The 25,641-nt window shown below is 36.0% G+C and overlaps 4 protein-coding genes across 6 annotated transcripts in view; 2 read left to right on the top strand and 2 right to left on the bottom strand.

Annotated features, from left to right (window-relative positions):
• The first annotated feature begins 686 nt into the window (after positions 1-686).
• LOC107725974 (desmin-like) lies at positions 687-6,093 on the top strand. The gene is made up of 11 exons (XM_016535412.1): positions 687-868; positions 1,754-1,922; positions 2,014-2,163; positions 2,260-2,379; positions 2,462-2,557; positions 2,999-3,133; positions 3,229-3,339; positions 3,434-3,544; positions 4,183-4,307; positions 5,616-5,864; positions 6,006-6,093. The coding sequence occupies exons 1-11, from the start codon at positions 687-689 to the stop codon at positions 6,091-6,093; spliced, it is 1,536 nt and encodes a 511-aa protein (XP_016390898.1).
• Positions 6,094-7,153: 1,060 nt separating this feature from the next.
• Positions 7,154-13,247, bottom strand: LOC107725901 (phosphoacetylglucosamine mutase-like). The gene is made up of 11 exons (XM_016535319.1): positions 13,204-13,247; positions 11,625-11,833; positions 11,332-11,516; positions 10,375-10,442; positions 10,048-10,181; positions 9,771-9,966; positions 8,576-8,707; positions 8,087-8,229; positions 7,867-7,989; positions 7,624-7,797; positions 7,154-7,546 (listed from the first exon to the last, which is right to left on the bottom strand). The coding sequence occupies exons 2-11, from the start codon at positions 11,829-11,831 to the stop codon at positions 7,457-7,459; spliced, it is 1,452 nt and encodes a 483-aa protein (XP_016390805.1). The 5' UTR covers positions 11,832-11,833; positions 13,204-13,247; the 3' UTR covers positions 7,154-7,456.
• A 1,282-nt stretch (positions 13,248-14,529) lies between these two features.
• Positions 14,530-20,717, top strand: LOC107726064 (cystine/glutamate transporter-like). Its single transcript, XM_016535538.1, has 13 exons — positions 14,530-14,569; positions 15,767-16,031; positions 16,933-17,059; positions 17,135-17,250; positions 17,348-17,473; positions 17,903-18,002; positions 18,090-18,134; positions 18,234-18,357; positions 18,443-18,546; positions 19,470-19,566; positions 19,639-19,788; positions 19,870-20,047; positions 20,590-20,717. Exons 2-13 carry the CDS (start codon positions 15,788-15,790, stop codon positions 20,652-20,654), a joined length of 1,476 nt encoding a protein of 491 aa, XP_016391024.1. The 5' UTR covers positions 14,530-14,569; positions 15,767-15,787; the 3' UTR covers positions 20,655-20,717.
• A 2,255-nt stretch (positions 20,718-22,972) lies between these two features.
• LOC107725962 (forkhead box protein M1-like) overlaps positions 22,973-25,641 on the bottom strand; it is a 4,569-nt gene continuing 1,900 nt past the window's right edge. The window contains exons 4-9 of one of the 3 annotated variants that reach the window (XM_016535399.1): positions 25,011-25,193; positions 24,800-24,928; positions 24,653-24,712; positions 24,326-24,383; positions 24,050-24,234; positions 22,973-23,495 (exon numbers count right to left, since the gene is read on the bottom strand). In XM_016535399.1, the coding sequence (XP_016390885.1) occupies positions 23,394-23,495; positions 24,050-24,234; positions 24,326-24,383; positions 24,653-24,712; positions 24,800-24,928; positions 25,011-25,193 (717 nt within the window). In that variant the 3' untranslated portion in view covers positions 22,973-23,393. The remainder of the gene's footprint in view (positions 23,496-24,049; positions 24,235-24,325; positions 24,384-24,652; positions 24,713-24,799; positions 24,929-25,010; positions 25,194-25,641) is intronic. The other 2 variants (XM_016535400.1, XM_016535401.1) reach the window with 2 other exon arrangements.

The raw sequence follows: 25,641 nt of genomic DNA, 5'->3' as shown, positions 1-25,641 counted from the left end.
GTTTATATGAAAATGTAACATCAACTTTAAAATAATATAATATAAATAACTCATATTACATAATTATTGTACTATTATAATAGAATAGAATAATCCAAGTTCATATGAAAATAGGAAAGATGATAATCAACTTTAAATAATAAATAGAATATAATACAATAACAAATAATTTAATAAAAAAAAGAGCCACATTATAAAAAATATTGTAAATAATATCATTTTACTGTAGTAGTATTATTATTATTATTAATATTAAACTATTTAAATGTAACAAATAATATCTTATGGCACTTTGATAAGATGCTATATGCAGGCCTATATAATAATAATAGTGCTATTTATTTATGCGTTTGTTTGCTTGTTTGTTTCCTGAACATAATACAGTGACTCTATAACGATTATAATTAGCTATACCAGCATGCCATTCTTTGATACGGTAGGCTACTTTCAGTCTCCAAGTTTTAGCAGAGAATTTAATTAATGGGGCTCTCAGGCTTGCCATCTTCATCAGGAAAGCTCACTCGTCTATTTTTACCGCGGTGCATCTCTTCGCGGTGGGCCGTCAGATAGCTGACTCTGTGTCAGACTGAGGTTTGACATTCCTCCTCCGGACAGGACAGCAGGTATAAAGCCCCTCATCAGGGAACGGGACGCAACGCTTCTGTAGAGGAACCACCAGCTTCACCATGAGTCACAGCCCAGAGAGGATGTCTTCTTACCGCCGTCACTTCGAGGGTGGCCTGAGCTCCGCTTCCACGCTTCAGGTGCGGGTCTCCAGCCCTTCGCCCACCCGAGGAGCCGCGCGCCACCGCTCCGCCAGCTGCACCCGCAGGGCGCTCTCCGGATCCCGCAAATCACGCATGACCAGGTAAGCCTCATAATAAAGTAGCCTATATAATATATTTAACAGGCTATCATCACTTATTTTATTTCAGCTAGAACATTTCTCATTTTTGCTTACTTTAGGTCGAAGTACAGTAGATAACTAGCCTAAAACTAAAAACTAAAACTGAATAATAATAATAAAAAAAACTGTGTACAATTTTAGCTAAAATTAAAATGAAAACAGAAAATGTAGAAATAAAATCTAATTCAAAATATAAACAAAAACTATTGCATATCAATATACAAGCATATCAATGATACTAAAACAACAATATACTATGCTATAATAATATAATATAATATAACAATATAATGTTATATAATATAATATATATTGGTTATTATCATAAACTAAAATTATAAGCATTAAAAACATGTTCATTACTTCAAATAACATAAAAAAATTAAATTGATTTTATTTTAGCTAGCTGCCTGGGTAACAATTCTCATTTTTTGTTTAGTTTAAGTTGAAGTAAAATAACTAAAACTAAATAAACTAACACTAAAAATTAAACTTATAGACTTTTTTTTTTAAGTGCTAAAAATGACAAAAACACAAAATTACTAAAACTTTGACTAAACAGACAAAGCTGGAAATGTAAAAATAAAATTCAAATAATTATCTAATTATCTAATTCAAAATATTATTTATCAATGATACTACAATAACACTGGCTAAAATAGACTAAAATATAATAATAATAATAATAATAATAATAATAATGTTTTATTCCATTATTGTTATATTTAATCATTCATTTTGTCAAATAGTTTGTATTTTGTATTACTTTCTATGATTAACATGAAAAGAAATATGAAGTTTTACAATAATAAGCATGGTAAATCTATGTTTTGTGTCCTTGTCCAGCAGTGTGAGTATGGGAGCGCTGTGTCTGGGCATGAGTTTGGGGGTTGCTGGAGGCGCAGTGGACCTGGACGCTGCAGCCGCTGAGAACCAGGCTTTCCTCAGCACACGCACCGGCGAGAGAAAGGAGATGGTCGCCCTCAATGACCGCCTGGCTGTATACATCGAGAAGGTAAGACACTTCTGAGGCACGCTTCTCCATCTTCTCCTTTTGCTTTCCCACTTTAAAGACCAGCCTGTGAGTGTGAGTGTGCTTGTTACAGGTGCGCTCTCTGGAGCAGAGCAACAAGCTGCTGGAGGCAGAAATTGATGGCATTAAGAGCCACCATGTGAAGCCGTCCGGTCTGCGACTGCTCTATGAGGACCAGCTGAGGGAGCTGAGGAGGATTGCTGACCAGATGAAAGTCCAGCGGGTGAGGGATGACCACAGGGCCATTACGACTTACTCACTTACACATTTAGACCATAACTTGATCATTACTTGCTCATTTCTACCTTTGCTTTTGTAGGATCTGGCGGTAGCAGCAAAGGATGCCATGGCAGGTCAGCTGGAAATGCTGAAGGTGAAATACGAGGAGGCTGTGGAGGCCAGGAAAAAGGCAGAGCTTGAAATTGAAGCCTTCAGACCGGTAAGGTCCAACTTAATACAGAAAGTGTAACATCACTTGGTTTTGCACAATGATTGGGGCTCAAACTCCCTCTGTCTACTAGGATGTGGATGCAGCCACATCCGCCCGAATTGCCTTGGAAAAACGACTGGAAAACCTGGAAGTGGAGCTTGAGTTCATGCAGAGGATTCACAAAAAGGTGCATTTCAATATAATATTATTTAATATTATAAATCTCATCAAATTATTATAAATATAATATAATATAATATAGTATAATATAATATAATGTAATGTAATATGGCAACATATGTTTTTCCATTACCGTATCAAAAAAATAAACCACTTTCAACTTTATTTTTAAGTTATATAAGATTTAACTACATTTTTTAAGTCAGTTTAATATTATTTTAGATGAATTTATTTTTCTTAAAAACCTAAGACAGCAACATTTTTTACAGTGTGCCAAATGTACAATTTTGTTGTTAAATGTGTTAGAAATATAATCAGTGTTATAAAAAAATATAGAGAATATTGTTGAATTGCTGTGTGATTTTATTGACAATCACTGGGTATTTCATTGCATTAATAAGGTAAATAATTAAAAAGTTTTGATTTATCTACATTTTCTGTATGTCAGGAAATCGAGGAGCTGATGGCTCAGATTTATGGATCAGTGGCTAAAGTAGATGTGGCCTTCTCTTTGCCTGATCTGGCATCCGCCCTCAAACAGATCCAGGCTCAATATGACAGTATCGCCGCTCAAAACCTGCAGGTAATCAGGATGAGACAAAAATAAACCTCAATATCTCTTAAACTGAACTGTTTTGCTCACATATGCTCATGTTTTCCCCAACCGGTGTTCACTAGGAGATGGACGCTTGGTATAAAGCGAAGTTTCAAGATCTAAACAAAGCAACGTCACGGCACGTGGAAACAGCGAGGAGCGTCAGAGAGGAAATCACAGCTTACAAGAGAGAGGTTTGGGAAATGGGCAGTATTCCTGTCCTGTGCCTCATATAACAAAAGCACCTAACTGTACTGCCTTATAAACTTAATGCTCATGTGTTTTCAGATTCAGAATAAACAGAGAGAACTGGACGCTCTTAAGAACAGGAATGAAGCACTGCTGCTCCAGATGAAGGAAGCACAGGAGAGATACAAGAAAGAGGAGGAGGAGCTACTGGTAAAGCCACACCCCCTTCAATGTAGAGAGAACATGTCACATTGGCTGCGTCCAAAATCACATACTAAGTATGTACTTATTTTGAAAAGTAATATTACTTGACAACTGTTAAAAAACGCATTATATATAGTATAAATTTAATCTGGACCTATATCGGCGTAGGTTTGTTGCTATACACTTAAATTCCCAAATCTGTAGACTAATGGATAGTAAATAGTGGATAGATACTGGATGTATAGTACTGTAGCTTCTTAATATATTTGTTTATGCATAAATTATTGATTGTTTGTACTGTGTTATGTAAGCTGTATTGTGTACTGGCCAGGTCATGGAGTCCAAGATGAATTTCCCAGAAATGGGACAATAAAGTATATTCTATTCTATTCTATGCTAAAGTGTCCATCATATTTGCACATCAGAATATCGATGGACATTGTAGGTCATCCAGCTACATTTTATCTACTGTTTTATGAATGCTGTAAATTCTACTCTTTTCACATACTATCTAACAGATGATTTCGAATGCAGCCAATCAAATTGATCAACTATAGATTTTTTAGGGGAGAATATCATTGAGACCCAGGGTGGGCACTTTGATTTGATTTGATTTGAAGATCTCACTAAATCATGTGTCATAGATCCGTATTGAGACGCTAAAGGAGGAACTGAAGTCTATTAAAGGGAAGATCGCACTTCTGCTGAGAGAATATCAGGATCTGCTCAACGTTAAGATGTCGCTGGAGATTGAAATCACCACATACAGGTACTGCAGGGCTGCCATCACACCTCATCACCTCGAACGAGCAATACATAATATCTCGCAATTTAGACTTTTTTTAAGATGCAAAATCAGAATTGCGAGAAATAACCTCAGAGTTCCAAGATAAAAACTCTCAATTCTAAGAAAAAATTCAGAATTGTGACTTTTTTCTTGCAATTCTGAGTTTACATTTCGCAATTCTAACCTTTTTCCCGTCTTAATTCTGAGTTTATATCTCGCAATTCTGTTTTTTTTTTCCAACAAGGTTAAATTGCGACTTTTTATCTTACAATATTGACTTTTCAATATTGAAATGTTTTTCTTGCAATTAAGTTTATATCTCATAATTCTGACTTTTCTTCTCAGAACTCCAAGTTTAAATCTAGGAATTCTGTCTTTTTCCTTCAGAATTCTGAGTTTACATCTTGCAATTCAGTTTTTTTTCCCAACAAGGAATTAATAAATTAAAAATTGTGACTTTTTATCTTACAATATTGACTTTTTTCTTGCAATTGAAAGTTTATATCTCATAATTCAGATTTTTCTTCTCAGAACTACAAGTTTAAATCTAGGAATTCTGTCTTTTCCCCTCAGAATTCTGAGTTTACATCTTGCAATTCAGTTTTTTTTCCAACAAAGAATTAATAAATTAAAAAGTTAATTGTGACTTTTTATCTTACAATATTGACTTTTTTCTTGCAATTAAGTTTATATCTCATAATTCTGACTTTTCTTCTCAGAACTACAAGTTTAAATCTAGGAATTCTGTCTTTTCCCCTCAGAATTCTGAGTTTACATCTCGCAATTCAGTTTTTTTTTTCCAACAAGGAATTAATAAATTAAAAAGTTAATTGCGACTTTTTATCTTACAATATTGACTTTTTTTCTTGCAATTGTAAGTTTATATCTCATAATTCTGACTTTTCTTCTCAGAACTACAAGTTTAAATCTAGGAATTCTGTCTTTTTCTGAGAGTTTACATCTCGCAATTCAATAAAAAATAAAAAAGGTAATTACAACTTTTTATGTCACAATTCCAACTTTTCTCTCGCAATTGCAAGTTTCTGACTTTTTTCCTCAGAACTGCAAGTTCATTTCTCACAATTCTGTCTTTTTTCTCAAAATTGTGGGAAAAAGGTTTTGAATTGTGAAATAAAAAGTTACAATTACCTTTTTTCATCCCATGGTAGAAATGGGCTTCCATAATATGGTGATTAAAAATGGTTAACACTTTGCCATATACACATAGTTCAAAATTCTTGGCAACTATACCCATGTCTAACCCTGTTTGATTCACCTGTGGTTTTGCAGGAAGCTGATAGAGGGAGAAGACAGTCGCTTGTCCAGTATGGTGAGCGGTCTGTCTCTCATGAGCGTGAGCGCAGGAACGGTCAGCAGTGTTTTTGGGGCAGCAGCAGCCCACAGTGGAGCGGTGAGCTCAGCTGCCTCTGAGAAGATGCTCTCCAGCAGCACAATAGTTGACCACAACCATCACGAGTCTCTGGAGTTCACTCACGAGCAGGCTGTAGAGATGACGGAGAGGAAGACCCTCCTCATTAGGTACAAGTACACCACTCCAACACAATATTACAAAACAAAACAATACTTTTTCAAGTTATTATATTAAAAGTCCATTAAAATGCATGTAAATGTTTCTTAATGTTGTTGTAGAAGCTAATACCCATCTCTCTTTGGTTGTAGAACAGTTAAGACAGATGAGGACACCTTTCAAAGGGACACACAAGAACGTACCATCACTATCTCTGGTGCTGCAGAGGAGAACGATTGAATTAGAGTCATGTGATCTCCCTCCAAACCTCCATATCAAAGTTTATTCATTTAGAGTTGTTGTTGCTCAGATCTCACATTCCATTATCAAAACCTGTGACAAACCAAACGTCACAAAAAGTCTCTCGACCTTTGCTACCTGCTTTGTGCTTTGACTAAACTGTAACTGGGTGTATTAAGCGTTTAACCATGTGTCAACTGATTCTTCACAACAAATAAAGTTTGATTGCATAGCAGCAGTGCCTGAGGTTGTTTTAGTGCAGTTTTTCTGTGTCTGAAGTGCATATATGGCATACTCAGAGAAGCAATGCTCTCATATAGCAAGAAAATTTGATTTTTTTTTTTTACAGGAAGATGGTGATAAAATATTTATTTGATTATTTGATGAGTACCCATGCAGTAACTTTATAGCAAAAAAACATTGGTATAAAATCACATAATGCTACATCCAATCCAGTATGCTTTACATGAGTTCTAATTCACCCAATCTCTATTTTATTTAGTACAATAAGGTTTTTATTAGAAAGCTGCCCAATATCGTTTGCACATACACTACTATTGAAAAGTTTGGAGTAATTAGTTTTTGTTTCGTTTTGCTTTTTTTTTTTAGAGAAATACTTTTACTTACTAAGGATGCATTTAAATTGATCAAATGTAACAGAAAGACTATTACATTGCCACAAAAGATTTCTATTTCAAGTAAATGCTGTTATTTTGAACTTTCTTTTCATCATAGAATCCTGGAAAGGAATTACCATGGTTTCCACAAAAATATTAATCAGCACAACTGTTTTCAGCATTGATAATAATCAGAAATGTTTCTTGAGCAGCAAATCAGCATATTAGCATGATTTCTGAAGCATCAGGAGTAATGATGCTGAAAATTCAGCTTTGACATCACAGGAATAAATTACATATTAAAATAGATTTAAATAGAACCATATTTAAATCGTACTAATATTTCACAATATTGCTGTTTGTACTGTATTTTTATCAAATAAATGCAGCCTCGGTGAGCAGAAGAGACTTCTTTCAAAAACATTCAAATATCTTACCCCAAACAATTGAAAGATATTTTCTTCTATAATCAATAATCTATTTAAAAAAAAATAGCAAAACTTGATTTTTCTGTAATTAAATTAGTGTAAACAAAGGCTCACACAGATCACGGTTTAACATAATCATACACTTCCATTTATAAAGATTGTTGGTCATTCATACAGTACAAAGAGTAAACTATTAACATCCGTCATCTCCCAAAACATTCAAAACAATTTTGCAACAAATACTAGTCTACTGTACATTTACAGTATTCATATATTTCACTGGATGGATTCAGACTGACTGCTTGCATGAATGCTTGATTAGTGTAAAGGTTTTGGCTCGTCTCCGACTCCTCCAGCGAGACGATACACAGCCAGACTGACCTCATGAGCCAGACGATCAGCATTTTCCTGCACATAAACACAGAAAATATACATTTACAATTAAATATATTGAGATATATAATGAGCATAATAATGATGTGTACCTGTGTGTCAGCCTCAGCATAGACTCTGACCACATCTTCAGTTCCAGACGGTCTAACGAAGGACCGAGCGGTTTTGTATTTCTTAACAAGCGAGTCGATGGCGTCCTGCAGACCCTCTGGAGTCACGGCCCTCCTTTCTGCATCTGTTGTATCTATAACACGCCGGTCTGACACCTGCAGAGTACAACAGTTAAACATACACACAAACTCATACACCTCACAGACACACACACAAGCACACACCGTGACTTTAAGTTGGCGGTTGGGCAGGTCTGTGTAAATTGCGTGCCAGTCTTGCACAGACATCCCTCTGATGGCCAACACTGCTTCAATCACTAGCATATCCAAGATTGCGTCTCCCACCGTCTGCAGAAGAGAGAAAGGGAGTTAAGTATTGAAAAACAAAATAGTTTAAATAAGACATCTGATGATCTAGTTTGATGGTGTTTGTGTTTGTCTATACCTGGTTGATCAGATTGATTGTGCTCTCCAGGAGTTTCACCGCTCGTTTTCTCTCATCGTTTGTGTTTGGGTCTTTCACCAGCTCCTGAATCTGTTTCTGTGCTGCTTTACTAAACAAAACCTGCAACATACCAGCAAAAAACACTGGTTATAGTGTACTAACAAACTCAAAAATCATAGATTTTAAAGTCTCTAAACTGGAGAGCTAGATCAAAAGTTAGCTTGAATGGGCCAATCACATAAGCATGCATGTAGAATTGTTGTCCGATGGACTGAAATTCGCTGAACTCATTTGCACAATGAAAAGACGTTTGACCAGCAGAAGAACTAAATCAAACATGAAGGAGATGCTAAACTGGGTGGTTTCACATGAATACAATTTTAAAAGCATTTCAGCTTTATCCAAATGAGAAGCTGCACAGTTTGCATTGTTATGGAAAACTGAAGTATCGTTGAACAGTTTAATAACAACAGCATGACATCATATCACTGCTGATGAGAGTAGCGATCTTGTCTCCGTCCAGCAGATGGAAGCAGCCTTTGGAGTCGGTGTAATAGTAAACAATGCGATCGGCATCACCATCGAACGAGCAGCAGCGCTCACCTACTCCCATATTCATACCTCGAGAGAAAAAAGTGAGAGATTTCTCAGATAATTCTGTATGAAAGAATGATGTGCACTACTGGTCAAATGTTTGGAATAATAATAACAACAAAGATTTTTTAATCATTTTAAAATAAGTCTAATATGCTCACCAAGGCTGCATTTATTTGATCAAAATACAGAACAAAACTGAAATATTGTTAAATATTATTAGAATTTAAAATAAGTTTTCTGTTTTAATATTCTCTAAAAATTCCTGTGATGGCAAAGCTGAATTTTTTTCTGCAGTCTTCAGTGTCACATGATCCTTCAGAAATCATTCTAAAATGCTGATTGGCTGCTCATTAAACATTTCTTATCATTTGTATATATTGAAAACAATTTTTGCTGCTTAAAGATTTTGTGGAAAATGTGATAAACTACCATTCAGAAGTTTGGCATAGGTAAGATTTAAAAAAATATACATTAAATAAATTAAGCAGTGAAGCATTAAATTGATAAAAGTGAGAGTAAAGATATTTTTAATGTTACAATGTCACAAATGTATAATTCAAATAAATGCTGTTCTTTCGAACATTCTATTCATCAAAGTCTCCTAAAAAATGCAAAACAAAAATATTAAGAAGCAAAAACATTTTCAACATTGATAATATAGACGCAAATCAGCATATTAGAATGATTTCTGAAGGATCATGTGACAATGAAGACTGGAGTAATGAAGCTGAATAAATTCACAGGAATAAATTACACCTAAAAATACATAGAAAACAGTCATTTTAAACTGTAATAATATTGCACAATAAAATAAAATACAGCCTTGGTGAGCATAAACATTTAAAAAAAATAATTTTCAAAAACATTTAAAAAAAGCATAATTATTCCACACTTTTGACCAGTAGTGTAGTGTTTTTCAAGGCTTCTATTATTATATCATAAAATAAACTATCTTGGTTAATACAAACACAAATATTGCACCATCTTCATATGAAAGGGTTTTTCCCTGCTGAGATCAGAGGTGCAGTTTTCTCCCGAGACGTTCACAGGACCATGTGTTTTCACCCCTCAAGGAGTTCAGACAGACCTTGAGGCGCTTTCTGCTGGACTTTGACGTAATCTGCTCCACACATGTGGTTGAGTTTCCCACTACTGCTGTCATTCGAAAGCACCACCTGCAGTTTGGAGCGAAGAAACGGCTCCATTTCTCTCATCTTCAATGCGCCGATGCCGTTGGCTCCATCCACCAGAAGCCTCTTCTGATCATCTGTGCGGTTTGAGGCCTTTGGAATACAAATAGGGAAGCAAATAATGCTAGAAATAATCACCATCATTAATGCTCGCTGTTTTTATGTCTCGCTTACGTTCTGGGTGAGCTGAAGGAAAGCCTGTGAGAGTTTTTGGTAGTAGCCCTCAACAGTGGGACTGCCGTAGCAGCCGTGCGTGTTGCAACAGCACACCATATAATGCAGCTGGGGAGTGGTGACCAGACCATAGTCTTAAAGAGAAACACACACCCATCAATCTGGCACAATATAATCAACAGAGCAATTCATCAACCTTTGTATTGCCATAACAAGCTGTACTTATAATCTAAAAAATAATGCAAATGCAAGACAACTTTAAATGAGCTTTTAAGCAAAATAATCAAGGTCAATAAATTAAAAAAGTTTTGAAATCCATAACCACACCATGAGTTTTGCCGCCCAAACTGGAAACGCCATCCAGTACAGCCCGAGAGAGACTAGCACCGCTTGGTCTGAAGAAAACAAAAAGAGAGATAAAATACTACACTTAAATTATGCATTTTATACATTACATTCAATCAATTTACATACCAATATATTATTTATCAAATTATGTGCTTTATAATTTGGTGACTGTTTTTTTTCTTGTTGTGGAATAAAATAATATTTTTCTTCTTTACAACACAAAACTGTATGTACCTCATAAATCATGCTTTGTAAGAAAGAGTTGCAAAAAAGCATATGTTGACATTTTTTTGTGATCTGGTTGATAATTTATAAAACACATTAATATACTTTTTGCTTTACATTACGTTTTTTTTTTTACATATTACATTTTTTTTCTTTTTTACATATTAATTTAATTTATAAATTAATTCAGAGGCTCTTTGAAAAAATAAGTTCTTATTCTTAAAAATAAGAACGAATACAAAATATAGATCTATATCTAAAGTAGTGAAATTGTGGAATAACAACATGACAAAAAAAAATCTCAAAAACAGATAATTTGCACAATATGTGCAATACTTGAAACAACTGTACTCATGTATGAAACATCTGTAACTTTTAATTATTCGAAAGTTGTCTTAACGTTTTTTTGTATACATTTCTGTGTAAGTATAAATCCAGTAGTGAAAGTCTCGCTTATTATATTTTTAATGAAATAGGGTATATGTATGTAATATGTATATGAAATCAATCCTGATGATGATAACAATCAACTACACTGGCTGTTCAATCACATTTTCTGACTGTGAAACCTCTGTTGGCTGTTTTCTGACTTGATCTACTGGCTTGGCAACTATGAAGTCTACAGGTTTGGTAACTTCTCTCTTTATGTACTTAAGCTTTCAATTTGAACTCTTGTTAAATTTCCCGCTGTGTAAACAGAAGCCAGGCTACCTGGTGTCTTTGCCGACGTAGATGCTTGCAGGCTCGCTCATGTCGATGTCCTCTTTCTCGATAATGTCCTTCAGTTCTTTGAGAAGAGAGTCCTGCTCGGCGTTAGCGAGCTGTGTGGCGTATCCCTCCCACACCGCTGTCACCATCTCCCCCATGGGGTCAGTAAGCTTCACCCCATTGTCTTCCTGAAAATGATGAGGATAACATTGCAGAACGTCCTCGGAAAGTGAAAAACGCCGCACTATTCTATTGTTATAACAGTAAATGTGGACACAGATGGGTGTGTTTCTTACTTCTGGGTTATGAGAAGCGGTCACCATGACTCCAATGGTGGATTTTGTCTTTTTGGACCTCAAAGTTGCCAACAGCCCCATGCGGAACATGATGTGATCCAGATGTTTGGCGTGAGTGCGGAATCCAGCTGTGCCATACTGCAACGCAAGGCCCTCCGGCTTCGGATGCAGCTTGGACTTTTGAGATACTTCCTCAAACTGAGCCATCTCTGAAAACAAACACATAAACGACTTAGCTTGATTCATTTATTTTGATTAAATTATATTCTGTTAACCCGCACCGCACCGCCCGTGTACTGCGTTAGGCTAACCGAGACTTGTCATTTGCACTTATATATTGTTGCTCTTTTGTTAGTTTTGACTGCTTTTATTGTCCTCATTTGTAAGTCGCTTTGGATAAAAGCGTCTGCTAAATGACTAAATGTAAATGTAAATATCCTAGTCCTCACATCATCTGCAGGGTCAAAATAATTTACAAATCAAAATTTAAACTTTAAAATTCAAAATGTAAATTGTGAAATATGAAATGTATAATAATTTCGAATTTCAATATGTAGAATAATGTACAATTTTGAAACAAAGTTTTGCATTTTAAATGTAAAAATATAAACTCAAAATGTACAGTTTTACATGTTAAATTCAAAACATTAATTTTTAAATGTAAAATGTAAAGTTCTAAATTTAAAATAGTGTGTCACTGCCATTTTTGAATTTACAAATCAAAACCCCTCAACCAACTTGTATACTTTTTTCTGCCTTATTTATAAAATACAGAGTTCTGGCATGAAACTCTAGATGGCGCAGTCCGATAGGTCTAACTCAATCTGACCTAATGACATCATTATCACATGGCACAGCTTTTCAGGCCAATAGCATTAAAGCCTCATCCATTTTTCCCTTAGTGAATTTCATTCAAAGATATCGTGAGTCACTTTCATGTACAATTTACCTTGTTTTACTCTGTTGCTATACTAATTTTGAGTTATTATGACTCCAGAGTAACAAAGGTTCAAGTGTCTAGTTTCAAACAATACCAGATTTATAAATATAGACCATAGGGTTCAAGAGCTACAGACATTTTTATTTGGGTATGTCGTTTTTCAGAAAATGCTCAAAAATAGGGGCGCACAGTAAGTGGTTAATAACAGGATCACCCACTGTGATTAACATTAAACCACTGCATATAATAATTATTATATAAAAATTAAGAATTAAAAACCCCAAGCAGTCTGTGATTTATGATGCACATATATGCAATAACCAAAACAATAATTACGGTAATAAACCAATCCCAAGATAAACAACAATTAGCAATTTAGATTTTCCAAGTAAAGTTTGATTTTTTTAAAAGAATTATAAATTGTAATAATTGAATTCAATTATTACAATTACTACAATCAATTATTACAAATAATAACTTAATTCAGTCTGAAATGAATGAAATTCCTAATCGCACAACTGCAAACATTATCCGGACTTGCAAACGAAAACAAGACATATGCAAACTAATAACAGCTGTTTTTGTTATTTGGCATTAGATCATTTTAATATGAACACAGCTGATGAAGTTTATACTCACTCTGCTGCTTCTGCGACTAAAGCACTTCCTACTTCTCGGATTACGTGGCTACAGTGACGCACGTCGCCACGCCCCCTTTCCTGACGTACTCAGGAACTTGATGCATATTTTAATCAAATCAGTTTAGCTTAACCCACAGATCAAAGTCTAATTATATTAAAGGTTTGCAGTGTGTGCTAACCGAGAATTTTCATTGTTATTCCTGAGATACTGGATTTAAAATGAACAAAAATATTATTATTTATTGATAAATTTCTCATCACAGGTATAATAATTATTGTTAATTATACAATTATTATAATGAATTCTTTATTTCAGCAAACTCAATCACATCAGATTTTAATTAATTAATTAATTTAATGTCTTTAACTTCAAGAACTGACTTATAGTGAGGATGCAAAAATATTTTTTAATACTTTTTCAGCACTACATTTTTTTTTTTTTTTTTGGTTCATTATCAGCTGTGTAAACATGTTCCGAAAACATGATGTTGCTGCAGATGTTATAACTCGGTTCCCATTTCACTATTGAGGAATGGCTTCTCAGATGTTTATGCCTGACATTTTTTAACAAACTTTTTTTTTTTTGTACAATAGAAAATGAAAAACACAATAGAGACCCTTCACGGTTCGAAAGAGACACATGTCTGATGTCTGACAAAATGAAGTAGACAGCCAGACACAGAACAAGGAGAGAGAGAAAATCGGTGGCCAATAACAGTTAACTGCTGGCGCTTTTCCACTGCGTGGTACGACTCTGCCCGGTACGGCTCAGTACGGCACGGTTTGCGTTTCCACTGCAGTTTAGTACCGCTTTAGAGTGGGCGGGATTATTCACATGTTGTTATAGTTGCGCCGCCTCTACTACCACGACTCCTAAAAAAAAAAAAAGTAACAGGTACCGTACCTAGTGGAAAACCCCCCAAAAGTGAACCGTACCGAGCCGTACCATGCAGTGGAAAAGCGCCATTATAAGCTCCCTCTCAGCTAGGACTGACCCTCACACACCTGTGGTAAACTTAACAACAACCCTCTTGGATTCTTATGCACTCTCTGTAGTCAACTTTTGTTTGTTTTTATGTTGCTGCTGAAGAAAAGTGAACTTTGCAGCTGCTTCAACAAGAAGAGGAGGTCCTCATGGTAGATTCCTGCGTCCCGCTGCGCGCACTGTACCTGCACACATACACAGCACAATGGCACATGGCTTTCCCCGTCTAAAAGGCTTTAATTACTGGTGTTGATTAATCTGGAGAAGACTGCTGGCTTTGTTCCTGGCCTGAGCTCTGAGCTGGATGGTGAGTCTCCAGGGTTACTCTGCATGAACAGAGCTGCAAAACAAGAAACTTCTACTTTACTACTTCTGACTGGTGAGTAGAAAAAATAATTGATGGGTCTCATATTTTTTCTCAGTATTTTGATTTTTTTGCACCCTCAGATTCCAGATTTTGTATCTCGGCCAAATATTGTCCTATCCTAACAAACCATACATCAGTGGAAAGCTTATTTATTCAGCTTTCAGATGATGTATTAATCTCAATTTCACACAAATTGACCCTTATGACTGGTTTTGTGGTCCAGGGTCACAAATGAAGATTTGCATTTGTGTTTGAAATATTTAGGATGTTTACAAAATGTGATTTTAATAACGTCTTTACGAGTAAAAAAATATTTCTTTATTGGCATTTGTGGTTCCATGAAGAACCTTTAACGCCCATGGAAACTTTCTATTTCACAACCCAGCTAACAATAATATGTTCTAAGAACATTTTGCTAATGTTACTATTAAGTTATGAAAACATTATTTCTGAATGTTGAACATTTAAAGCATCCAGATTTATAAATGTTTTTAAAAAGTTTTTTGTGTGAAAAGGTTGTGAATGTCAACATTTTGCAAACATTATGTAACGTCACTTTTGATTGTAAAAAGCTTCAGACAGACATTAAACTAAAACTTTTCATAAATAAAGTTCCATGAACAATTTATAAATGACATTGTTGTGCAAATGTTTTTAGAGAAATACCGGAAAATAAAGGCTCTTTACTGGCATCAATGGTTTCATGAAGAACCGTCAAACATCCTTGGAAACTTTTATTGGACAAAAGGTTCTTTATAGTGAAAAATTGGTTCTTTTAAGAACTGTTCACTGAAACGTTCTTTGGAGAATCCAAAATGGTTATTCTATAGCAAAATCCCTCGTTTGGAATCTTTATTTTTAAGTGGAAATTTAAACAAATGTTACAACATAAATGGTTCTTCTATGGCACTGACATGAAAACCCTCTTTTAGAACCTTATTTTTAAGTGTATGATGAACATCACTCCTACTGAAAATCTGCTTTGAAAGTGTTTCATATGTCTTCTTGTTTGTGTACTATGATTTTGTTTTTGGTGCAAATTATGTGTGTATATTCTTTGTTAAGAGCTAAATCAGCCATTGAGAGATGCCTCTAAAGAGAGCCTCTAAAAGAGAGTCGGCCACTGATAAAGTGTCAGATGAAGGTACAGAAAAGACAGTGAAAGACATTGTTTTTGGTGCAAATTATGTGTGTATATTCTTTGTTAAGAGCTAAATCAGCCATTGAGAGATGAGGGCCTCTAAAAGAGAGTCGGCCACTGATAAAGTGTCAGATGAAGGTACAGAAAAGACAGTGAAAGACGATGCAGTTCATCTCAGGAGGAGTATAGGCCTGCTGCCGTCTATTTCCTTCATCATCGGCACTGTGGTGGGCAGCGGCATCTTCATCGCCCCCAAAGGCGTGTTGATGAATTCGGGCAGTGTGGGATTGTCCCTGCTGGTCTGGGCTCTGTGTGGCGTCCTCTCCACTTTTGGTGAGGAACATCTTCGGTACTTCTACACTACTGGTCAAAAGTTTGGAATAATGTTTAATGATTTTGAAAGAAGTCTCTTATGCTCAACCAAGGCTGCATTTATTTGAGCGAAATGCTGTAAAAACAGTAATACTGTTAATTAATAATCACATTTTAAATGACTTTTTTTATGTTTTATTATACTTGTAGAATGTCATTTATTCCTTTGTTTCAAAGCTGAATTTTCAGCATCATTACTCCAGTCTCCATTGTCACATGATCCTTCAGAAATCATTCTGATCTTTTTTATTAACGTCAATGTTGAAAACAGTTTTTGCTGCTTAATATTTTACACTACTATCCAAATGTTTGGGCTAAACAAGATTTACGAGAAGAAATAATACTTTTGTTTAGCAAGGACCCATTAAATTTATCAAAAGTGACGGTAAGATATTTATATTACAAAAGATTTCTATTTCAAATAAATGCTGTTCTTTTTATTTATCAAGGAATCCTGGAAAAAAGTATCTGTCAGGGTTATGTTTTGTTTAGTTGGATTTTTGTTCTTGCATCTTGATTTCATGTTTGCTCTTTTAGATTAGCCTTTAACATGCCTTAGTTACTTTCCTTAGTTACTGATTACGTTCACCTGTCCATCATTAATCACCCAAAAATGAAAATTCTGTCATCATTTACTCGCCCTCAAGTTTGTATGAGTTTCTGTTTTATGCTGAACACAAAAGAAGATATTTTGAAGAATGATATAGTAACCAAACAGCTGACAGTAGCCATTCCATTGTATATAGTATAGAAGTCAATGGGTACCATCAACTCATTCTTCAAAATATCTTCTTTTGTGTTCAAAACAAAACTTTTAATCCAAGTTAAATCCATTTTTTGACATATAGCATGTTCTCCTCAGGTGCTTTATGTTATGCTGAGCTGGGCACGAGCTTTAGAAAATCAGGTGGTCATTACACTTACCTGTTGGAGACCCTGGGGCCCCTGCCTGCCTTCCTGCAACTGTGGATTGAGTTCATTTTCATCAGGTGTGTGTGCATGCAGTGTTTGTATTTTGCTGTGTTTACAGAACCGGAGTGAGTCCAATCATAATGTCACTTCAGACCCGCAGTGGCCACATACGTGTCTCTGGCTTTTGGCCAGTATGTAGTGGAGCCGTTATTCATGCCGTGTGCCGCTCCAACAGCTCTGGTCAAAGTCGTCAGCATGCTGGGAGTCAGTGAGTGACGTTACTTTATTGATTACTTTAGTCTAAACATCTAAATCTGTCAAAAAACAACAAATGATGTTGTAAAACTATAAACTGTTCTGCCTAGCGTTTGTGGCGGCAGTGAACTGCTGGAGTGTGTCGATGGCAGCTCGTACACAGGTCTTGCTGACCTTCATCAAGATGTTTGCTCTGATTCTGATCATCATCCCGGGCATCATGGCTCTGGTCAATGGTAAGAGACACATGCTTTTTTATCTGCTGCAATACAGTATTCATTTAGGATTACTCTGGAATGTTTTCAAACAAAACATATATTCATTTTATTTTCATAAACCTGTGTAAGAAATTCAAAAGGGGCTAAGTTGTTGTTGTTGTTTTTAAAAAAAAAACATCATTTGTAAAGCCTCAGTTTAAACTCTGGTCAAACAGAACTGAATGCAAAAAGTATAATTTTATATCTCTTAAACTTTTTTTTAAATTTTTTTTAATTAAAATAAACATTTCCTAATTCATTTTGATAGTTTTGGCTCATTTCAAAGGTTTGATTCCTATACAATTTTTTATGAATGTATGAATTTTTTATATGTCAAAAATGGACCTGAATACATTATAAGACGAGAGGCAGCAAATGGACTTGACATTTCAAATTTTTCTATTTCAGGGAAAACTGAAAATTTCCGGAATGCCTTTGACTCAGATTCTTTATCTCTGACCAAACTGCCGCTGGCCTTTTATTCAGGTCTTTATGCATATGGTGGATGGTGGGTATTAGCAGCAGTGTCAAACATATAAAAATCTAAAGGAAGGGATTTCCAAAATAATGTAAAAGTGTTTATTTTTGCTTACAGGTTTTATTTAAATTTCATAACTGAAGAGGTAATTAATCCAAACAGGTATTCAGAAGTTCTTGCATTGCCAAATTGTTTTTTTCCCCCCCAATTATTATTAATATATAAAAGCTCTTAGATCAATTTCTCATATATCCCTATTAGAACCATCCCACTGGCCATCGTTTTCTCTATGGTGACTGTTACCGTGTTTTACGTGCTGATCAATGTGGCTTACTACACCATTATGACCGCGAATGAGTTACTGATGTCAGGTGCCGTGGCAGTGGTTAGTAGTGGTCTTTGGAGATATTATTACAGGCTTTAGTTTGGAGAGTAAATGTCAAGGCTGTGCTCTCCTTAATGTACCGCAGACATTTGCAAGTCGGGCTCTGCAGGGTGTAGCTCCAGCAATACCAGTATTAGTCGCTCTTTCCTGCCTTGGAGCACTTAATGGAGGATTTTTTAGTTCACCCAGGTAAGGATCTCAGAAACGCAGAGGCAAAAGATGTTTTGTATCTAAAAGTATGTTTTATCTTTGTAGTAGTCTTTGACTTTGACCAGTTAAAAGTTAAAAGAATGGTACACTCAGAAATGAACATTTGCTAAAAATTTACTCACTCAGGCCATCCAAGATGTAAATGAGTTTGTTTCGACATCACTTGCGCACCATTGGATCATCTGCAGTGAATGGGTGCCGTCAGAATGAGAGTCCAAACAGCTGATAAAAACAGCACAATAATCCACAAGCAATCTACAGGACTCCAGTCTATCAGTTAACAATTTGTTAAGTGACAAGCTGTGTGTTTGTAAGAAACTAATTCATCATTAAGACGTTTTTCATTTCAAACCATTGCATGTGGGTAAAATATGAGTCTTCGATTGCTTTCTCTAGTAAAAAAAAGTTGTCTCGTCAGCTTCAGGAGAGAAATATGCACATATTAAACCCATTTACAAGCAAAAACAGTTCTAAACAAATGTGTGGGTGGATTTTGATGTGAGACAACATCAGGGGATCGACTTTTTCACTGGAGGAAGCGTTATTATGGACTATCAACCATGCAACGATTTAAAGTTAAAACACCTTAATTATGGATTTGTTTTTTTACAAACACACAGGTTTTCACTTCTTCACAAGATGTTAATTGATGGACTGGAGTGGTGTGGATTACTGGGATGTTTTTATTAGCAGTTTGCTCTCTCATTCTGACGGCACCCATTCACTGCAGAGGATCCACTGGTGAGCAAGTGATGTAATGCTAAATTTCTCCAAATTTGCTCCATTGAAGAAACAAGCTCATCTACATCTTGGATGGCCTGAGGCCCTGAGGGTAATGTTTCAGCAAATTTTCATTTTTGGGACTACTATTCCTTTAAGATTTTATAACTGTCTTTCTGCAGGATGTTGTTTGTGGGAGCCAGAGAGGGTCACTTACCAGCTATCTTCTCCATGATCCATATCCGCAGACAAACACCACTGCCAGCTGTGCTATGTTTGGTACGATCACATCCATTCATCCTTTTCTCCCAGTTCCTTAATGCCTGTTTACGTTTCTTCTGATGTTTGCAGTATCCTCTGGTGATCATCATGATGGCGAGAGGAGAGATCTTTCAACTGATCAACTTTGCATCCTTCTCCCGTTGGCTCTTCATTGCCTTGGCCACATTAGGAATGATCATCCACCGCTACAGATTTCCAGATCATCCCAGACCATTCAAGGTCCATTTAAATGGCTCATTACTGATTTATTAATAGGAATTTGTCACTGTATTAATTAAACATTGTGTTGACTGTGTTCAGGTCCCTCTGGCAGTTGTGGTGATGTTTACCATAGTGTGTTTCTTCATCGTGGGTCTGTCCTTGTATTCGGACCCCTGGAATACAGGTGGCAGCTGTGCCCTCACATTATCAGGAGTACCTGTGTATTACCTGACAGTCAAGAAGTCATACATACCCAAACGCTGGAAAAAAGCCTTCAGTGAGTAACGTTAACGCAAAATACATTTATTACCCTTACGAAAATTAACCATGGTTTTACTACAAAAAAAACATGGTTACTACAGTTAAACCATGGTAACTACAAAATAGCATGCGTTTGCTACACTAACCATAGTTTAATAATGGCATTTGTAGTAAAACTTTAGTGATACAAATGGTAAACAATAGGCAAAAAAAAAGGTTACTACACATTTGCTAAACATTCATTGCTATAGATCTTAGTCCGATTACGCGCCATATTAAATTTAACACTGATGAAACAAGGCTGTGAGAGATCTTTACAATGGCACTCACTGTCTAAAGTTTCAAAACCATTTTGAGTTTTTGTCTACTTAAAGTCTTTTTCGGAAAGACGTTTCGTCAGCTGAAAAATCGGTATGTTGTTTAACAACATACAATCCACTGAACGCACTGCATTTCTATTCCTCAAAGCCTCATTTTCATTCCAATAGAAACATAAATATGGCTCTACTCAAAGGTCAGAAAAGATCCAATGATTGACCTCTACTTCCTCTTGTGCAGATTATTTAAGCCTACATCTGCAGATACTCCTGGAAGTGGCTCAGCAGGAAGTTCAGACGTACTGATGGAGCTTCACCAAACTACAGACCTGAGTGTTGCAAAGGGCATCAAAGTTCATTTTAGTGGTGTTTGCTATCACTATTAGCCCTAACCACCCTAGCATCCATATTGCAACATCCTATCCATTAGTGCAAGCATCACTTATATTTTCATCTAGTTTATATTCAAATCAGACAGGACTATGTCCTGGCAAGTCATGCTGTTGGGTTAAAGGGATAGTGCACTCAAAAATGAATATAACCATAGTTTAACAATGGCATTTGTAGTAAAACTTTAGTGATACAAATGGTAAACAATAGGCAAAAAAAAAGGTTACTACACATTTGCTAAACATTCATTGCTATAGATCTTAGTCCGATTACGCGCCATATTAAATTTAACACTGATGAAACAAGGCTGTGAGAGATCTTTACAATGGCACTCACTGTCTAAAGTTTCAAAACCATTTTGAGTTTTTGTCTACTTAAAGTCTTTTTCGGAAAGACGTTTCGTCAGCTGAAAAATCGGTATGTTGTTTAACAACATACAATCCACTGAACGCACTGCATTTCTATTCCTCAAAGCCTCATTTTCATTCCAATAGAAACATAAATATGGCTCTACTCAAAGGTCAGAAAAGATCCAATGATTGACCTCTACTTCCTCTTGTGCAGATTATTTAAGCCTACATCTGCAGATACTCCTGGAAGTGGCTCAGCAGGAAGTTCAGACGTACTGATGGAGCTTCACCAAACTACAGACCTGAGTGTTGCAAAGGGCATCAAAGTTCGTTTTAGTGGTGTTTGCTATCACTATTAGCCCTAACCACCCTAGCATCCGTATTGCAACATCCTATCCATTAGTGCAAGCATCACTTATATTTTCATCTAGTTTATATTCAAATCAAAGACAGGACTATGTCCTGGGAAGTCATGCTGTTGGGTTAAAGGGATAGTGCACTCAAAAATGAATATTCTGTGATAATTGACTCACTATCATGTCATTCCAAATCCATTAGACTTCGGTTAATCTTCAAAACATAAACGAAGATACTTTTCATGAGATCTGAGATGTTTCTGTTCCTCCACTGAACATTAATGTAACCAAAACTTTGTCCTAAAATGAAGCAGTTTAATGTAAGTCTTAATGTGAAGAGATACGATTGCTTCATTTGATCAACTATCCCTTTAAGGACCATTTCGTAATAATTGTAATAATAAGTGTTTGTATAAAGTATCCCTTTATTCTCAAAACGTAAGTACAGTAGGAAGAGAAACCAAATTGTATGCTTTGTTGGAAATGACAATGAGTGTTTCTGGTTAAAGCCTGTTACATCAGTAAAATGCCAAGTAGATAACTTTTATATTTTAATAGTCTTCAAAAATAGTACAAAATGGTTCTTTCAATGGCAAATGGTCTGAATGGGACATTTGTTTGTATCACCAAAATATTTGCTGTTGAGAAATGTTATAGTTGATTATTACATGACTGAATTCTTACAGAAACCAAGTATCAAAGCACATAGCTTTTTAAATGTCTGTGCATCAATGTACTGTTATTAGTAAATAGTACTTAATTTCTAATGCTCGTGTAACATCTTAACACCAAAAATCTGTCAACCGTTTAGTTTTTGTATATTTTTATGACATCTTGCTGTTTTTACATTGGAATAATGCAATACAATGTATCATGAATTAACACAGCTACATTTTGATGGTGGTCTTCTAAGCATATATGAACTCTGCGCATGCCCACTAATTACTCTACATCAACATTCAAATGCAAATCAACATTAAAAGCTTTGTAATACACCACAAATCTCTTTGAACTCTCATCTTGGTCATATCCAACATTCAGAACACAGTCTTAAATCGTTCTTAATAGCAAAAACAAATGAATGCAGAAAAGCAGCAGCAGCAGAGATGAGTCACTATTCTGACATGCTTGTAACCATGAAAACACATTATGGATGTTATAAACGGCTCCATTCACTCCAGATGAATGACTGACAAATTCTAGTGCAACACTTACATGACCATCTGCAATTATCAAACCACCATTAAAGGGACAGTCCACCCAAAAATTACCATTCTGTCATTATTTAGTCGCCCTCAAGTTGTTCCAAACCTGTGTAAATTTCTTCCTTCTGTTGAGAATAAAAGAAGAAATTCTAAAGGATGTTGGTAACCAAAAAATACTACTACAATGGCTACCGTCAACTGTTTGGTCACCAACATTCTTCAAAACATCTTCTTTTGTGTTCAACAGAAGAAACTCAGGTTTGGAACAAGTGGAGGGTGAGTAAATGACAGAATTCTCATTTTTGGGTGAACTATCCCTTTAATTTGAATGCGAGTTTATGTTACACCCCAAGTTCTCTTAAAAATATTTTTAGCGTCAGTCCCTCTGGCTAATCCAAGGTGTTCAAAATCATTCCAAAACAAAGAAATACTGTAAAATTGGGTAGTGTAATTTAATTAATCTGGTAAATCTGTATGTTCACTTATAATACACACTCTCTCGCTCTCACACACACACTCATATTTATATATTACAACTTGTGCAAATTAATCTTATCTAAGTACATTCGTCACTAACAGTTTTGCTCGCAAATAAAGGCCTACACATCCAAAACACAAACATGTACAGTAAAAGGCAGTGAAATAGCAATAGAAATGAAGAAAATACTTAAGAGATGAATAGCAAGTAAATAAGAATCAAAGGCAGTGAAGGAAGTGTGAGCAGCTCGGATAAAGGAATGGGAGTCACTTCAGCTCCGGGATAAATTGGGACCAGCTGATGTTTGCCATGCCGAGATCAAAGGTGGACGCACACAGCATCACCGAGCTCACGTCGCTCTGTGAGACCTTTCACAACACACACAAGCGTTAAAACAACCAGAACTTTACTTACTTTTTTTTAATAGCAGGATGAAATATGACCTGTTTTATAGAAATAAACAGGCTTTATATTAGGAGCTATCCAAACCCTTGTTGACTGCTCTTAAAATGGTTTACAAGCCCAAAGCCAGCTGATCAACTATCTAGATCAGCTTGGATCAGTACAGGTAAATGACCATTAAAATCTGATTAAGGCTAGATTTTCAGTAGTATTTCCCCACGTGAAATGAATGAGTGAATAACATGCAACCAAATAAATATGGGAAAAATCATTTTATAAATTAATAATTCAATATTTATCTCTTCCATAGCAAAGTATTGACACATAATGGTCATGTGTGCTGTACTGCATTTAAAATTATGCTGGGGAAAAAAACTGCATATATTACAGTAATCAGAATCACCACTGAGAAAAAAAAAATAGGTTTAATTTTTCTATAATACAACTTTTTTTTCTTTTGATGAAATATGACCTAGGACAGTTTTTGTGAGATTCATTCATTTAAACATTTAGGGTGTACCTTGGGGGCAATCCGGACCCTCTTGCTCGCACCGCTGGAGCTGGGAGTGGAGGAGCTCGGAGCATGTGGAGGAGTGGCGAGAGTTGCAGGACTGGAGGAGGGCAGGAAGAGCGACTGACCCAGAGGAAGCTGGATGGGAACCAGGTACGAGTCAGTCCGAGGCAGAAGCGGCTTCATCTTCCTCTCTGAGGACGAGCAGAGATAAAACGACTGTCAGGAAACAAACTCGTCACACATGCGGAGACATTCATCCCCTCTCATCCAGCCAACACTCACCCGTGCCGCCCGTGGCAGGTATGGCTTTCTTCAGCTCCGGAGGACCTCTCTTCTGTTGCTACGGAGAAAAAAAAGACACTTTCTTTACTTTCACACAAAGTGTGGTATTCAGTCTAACTGCAGTCTCAATACTGTCTGCCTTTTTGATGACTCTCAGATGATTAAAAGAACAAAACAAGCGATGATCTCGAGCTGAACGTTCTTCCTTCTGTCTGACTGTCTCTGAAATAAAATAAGTGATTCCTGGAGAAGTAGAGAGGCTGGTCCCTGTCTTACACCCTGACGATCTGCCATGTGAGGACGAATTAGAAGGAAAAAGGGTCTTACTTTATTGAAACCAACTTGTGGGATCTGAGGGCAAGTGGGGGTCACTGGGTCAACCAAAGGCTGTGGGACGAGCCAGGAAATGAGAGATGACCACATTTGAAGCATAAAATCGCATATGAACCCAGTAGCACAGTAAGGGATACACACCTTGTAAACTTGGTCCAAAGTAAGACAGCGGTTTGCTTCCGGTCGAATCGTCCAATAGGAGATCTTGCCATCGGGAGATGTCTCCCGGACAAACATGTCATGTAGTGAGAGGTTATGACGTATGGAATTCTAACAAAAAAGTTTAATCACACTCAGAAATCTTACAAGAGAGGTTTATGTAAACTGAAACTATACTGGTTTTACACACTACCTTCCATCCGGGTTTGGCAACATTTCTGAAATACGGAAAATGGTCCTCGATCCAGTTGTAAATTTCCTTCAGGGTCATGTGTCGGTTCTTCTTGCTGTTGATAGCAAACTGGATCATAGCCATGTAGGAATACGGGGGTCTCTCTGACAGAGGGTCCTTCTCCTTTTCTGGAGCTTTGGGCTGCTTATGAGGAAACAAACAAACTATTTTTAAGAATGAATTGTAAAAAAACTAAATATAGAAGAAACAAACAAAAAAAAAAAAACAACATTATTTATTAACCAATTTGTAAAGCTGCAATGAAACGGAAGCAGTGACAGATCTTTTCCTCCGTATTGTGGCATAAATCCAAGACCAAATCATTTGAGAAGTCCAGTCTGTCGTTTTCACCGGAAGATCCAGTTATGACATTTTAATGAAATATTGCGGGGTCAAAAAATTTTTTGAAAATGAAACGTATGCACAGAAGTATTATTTACAATAAGATCTATAACTTTGTATTTTCATACAAAGGGCCAAATTTGATTAAGGGAAGTGGGCCAAAAATAAATGTTGCATTATATTCAACAATACACTAAAATGTATGATATATATATATATATATATATACACATTTATATATAAATGATAC

Source organism: Sinocyclocheilus rhinocerous, unplaced genomic scaffold, assembly GCF_001515625.1.
Source record: "Sinocyclocheilus rhinocerous isolate Xijiao unplaced genomic scaffold, SAMN03320098_v1.1 scaffold395, whole genome shotgun sequence".
NCBI classification, from domain to species: domain Eukaryota; kingdom Metazoa; phylum Chordata; class Actinopteri; order Cypriniformes; family Cyprinidae; genus Sinocyclocheilus; species Sinocyclocheilus rhinocerous.
Note: the sequence above shows the minus strand (reverse complement) of the source record. Positions and strands in the feature narration are given on the sequence as shown.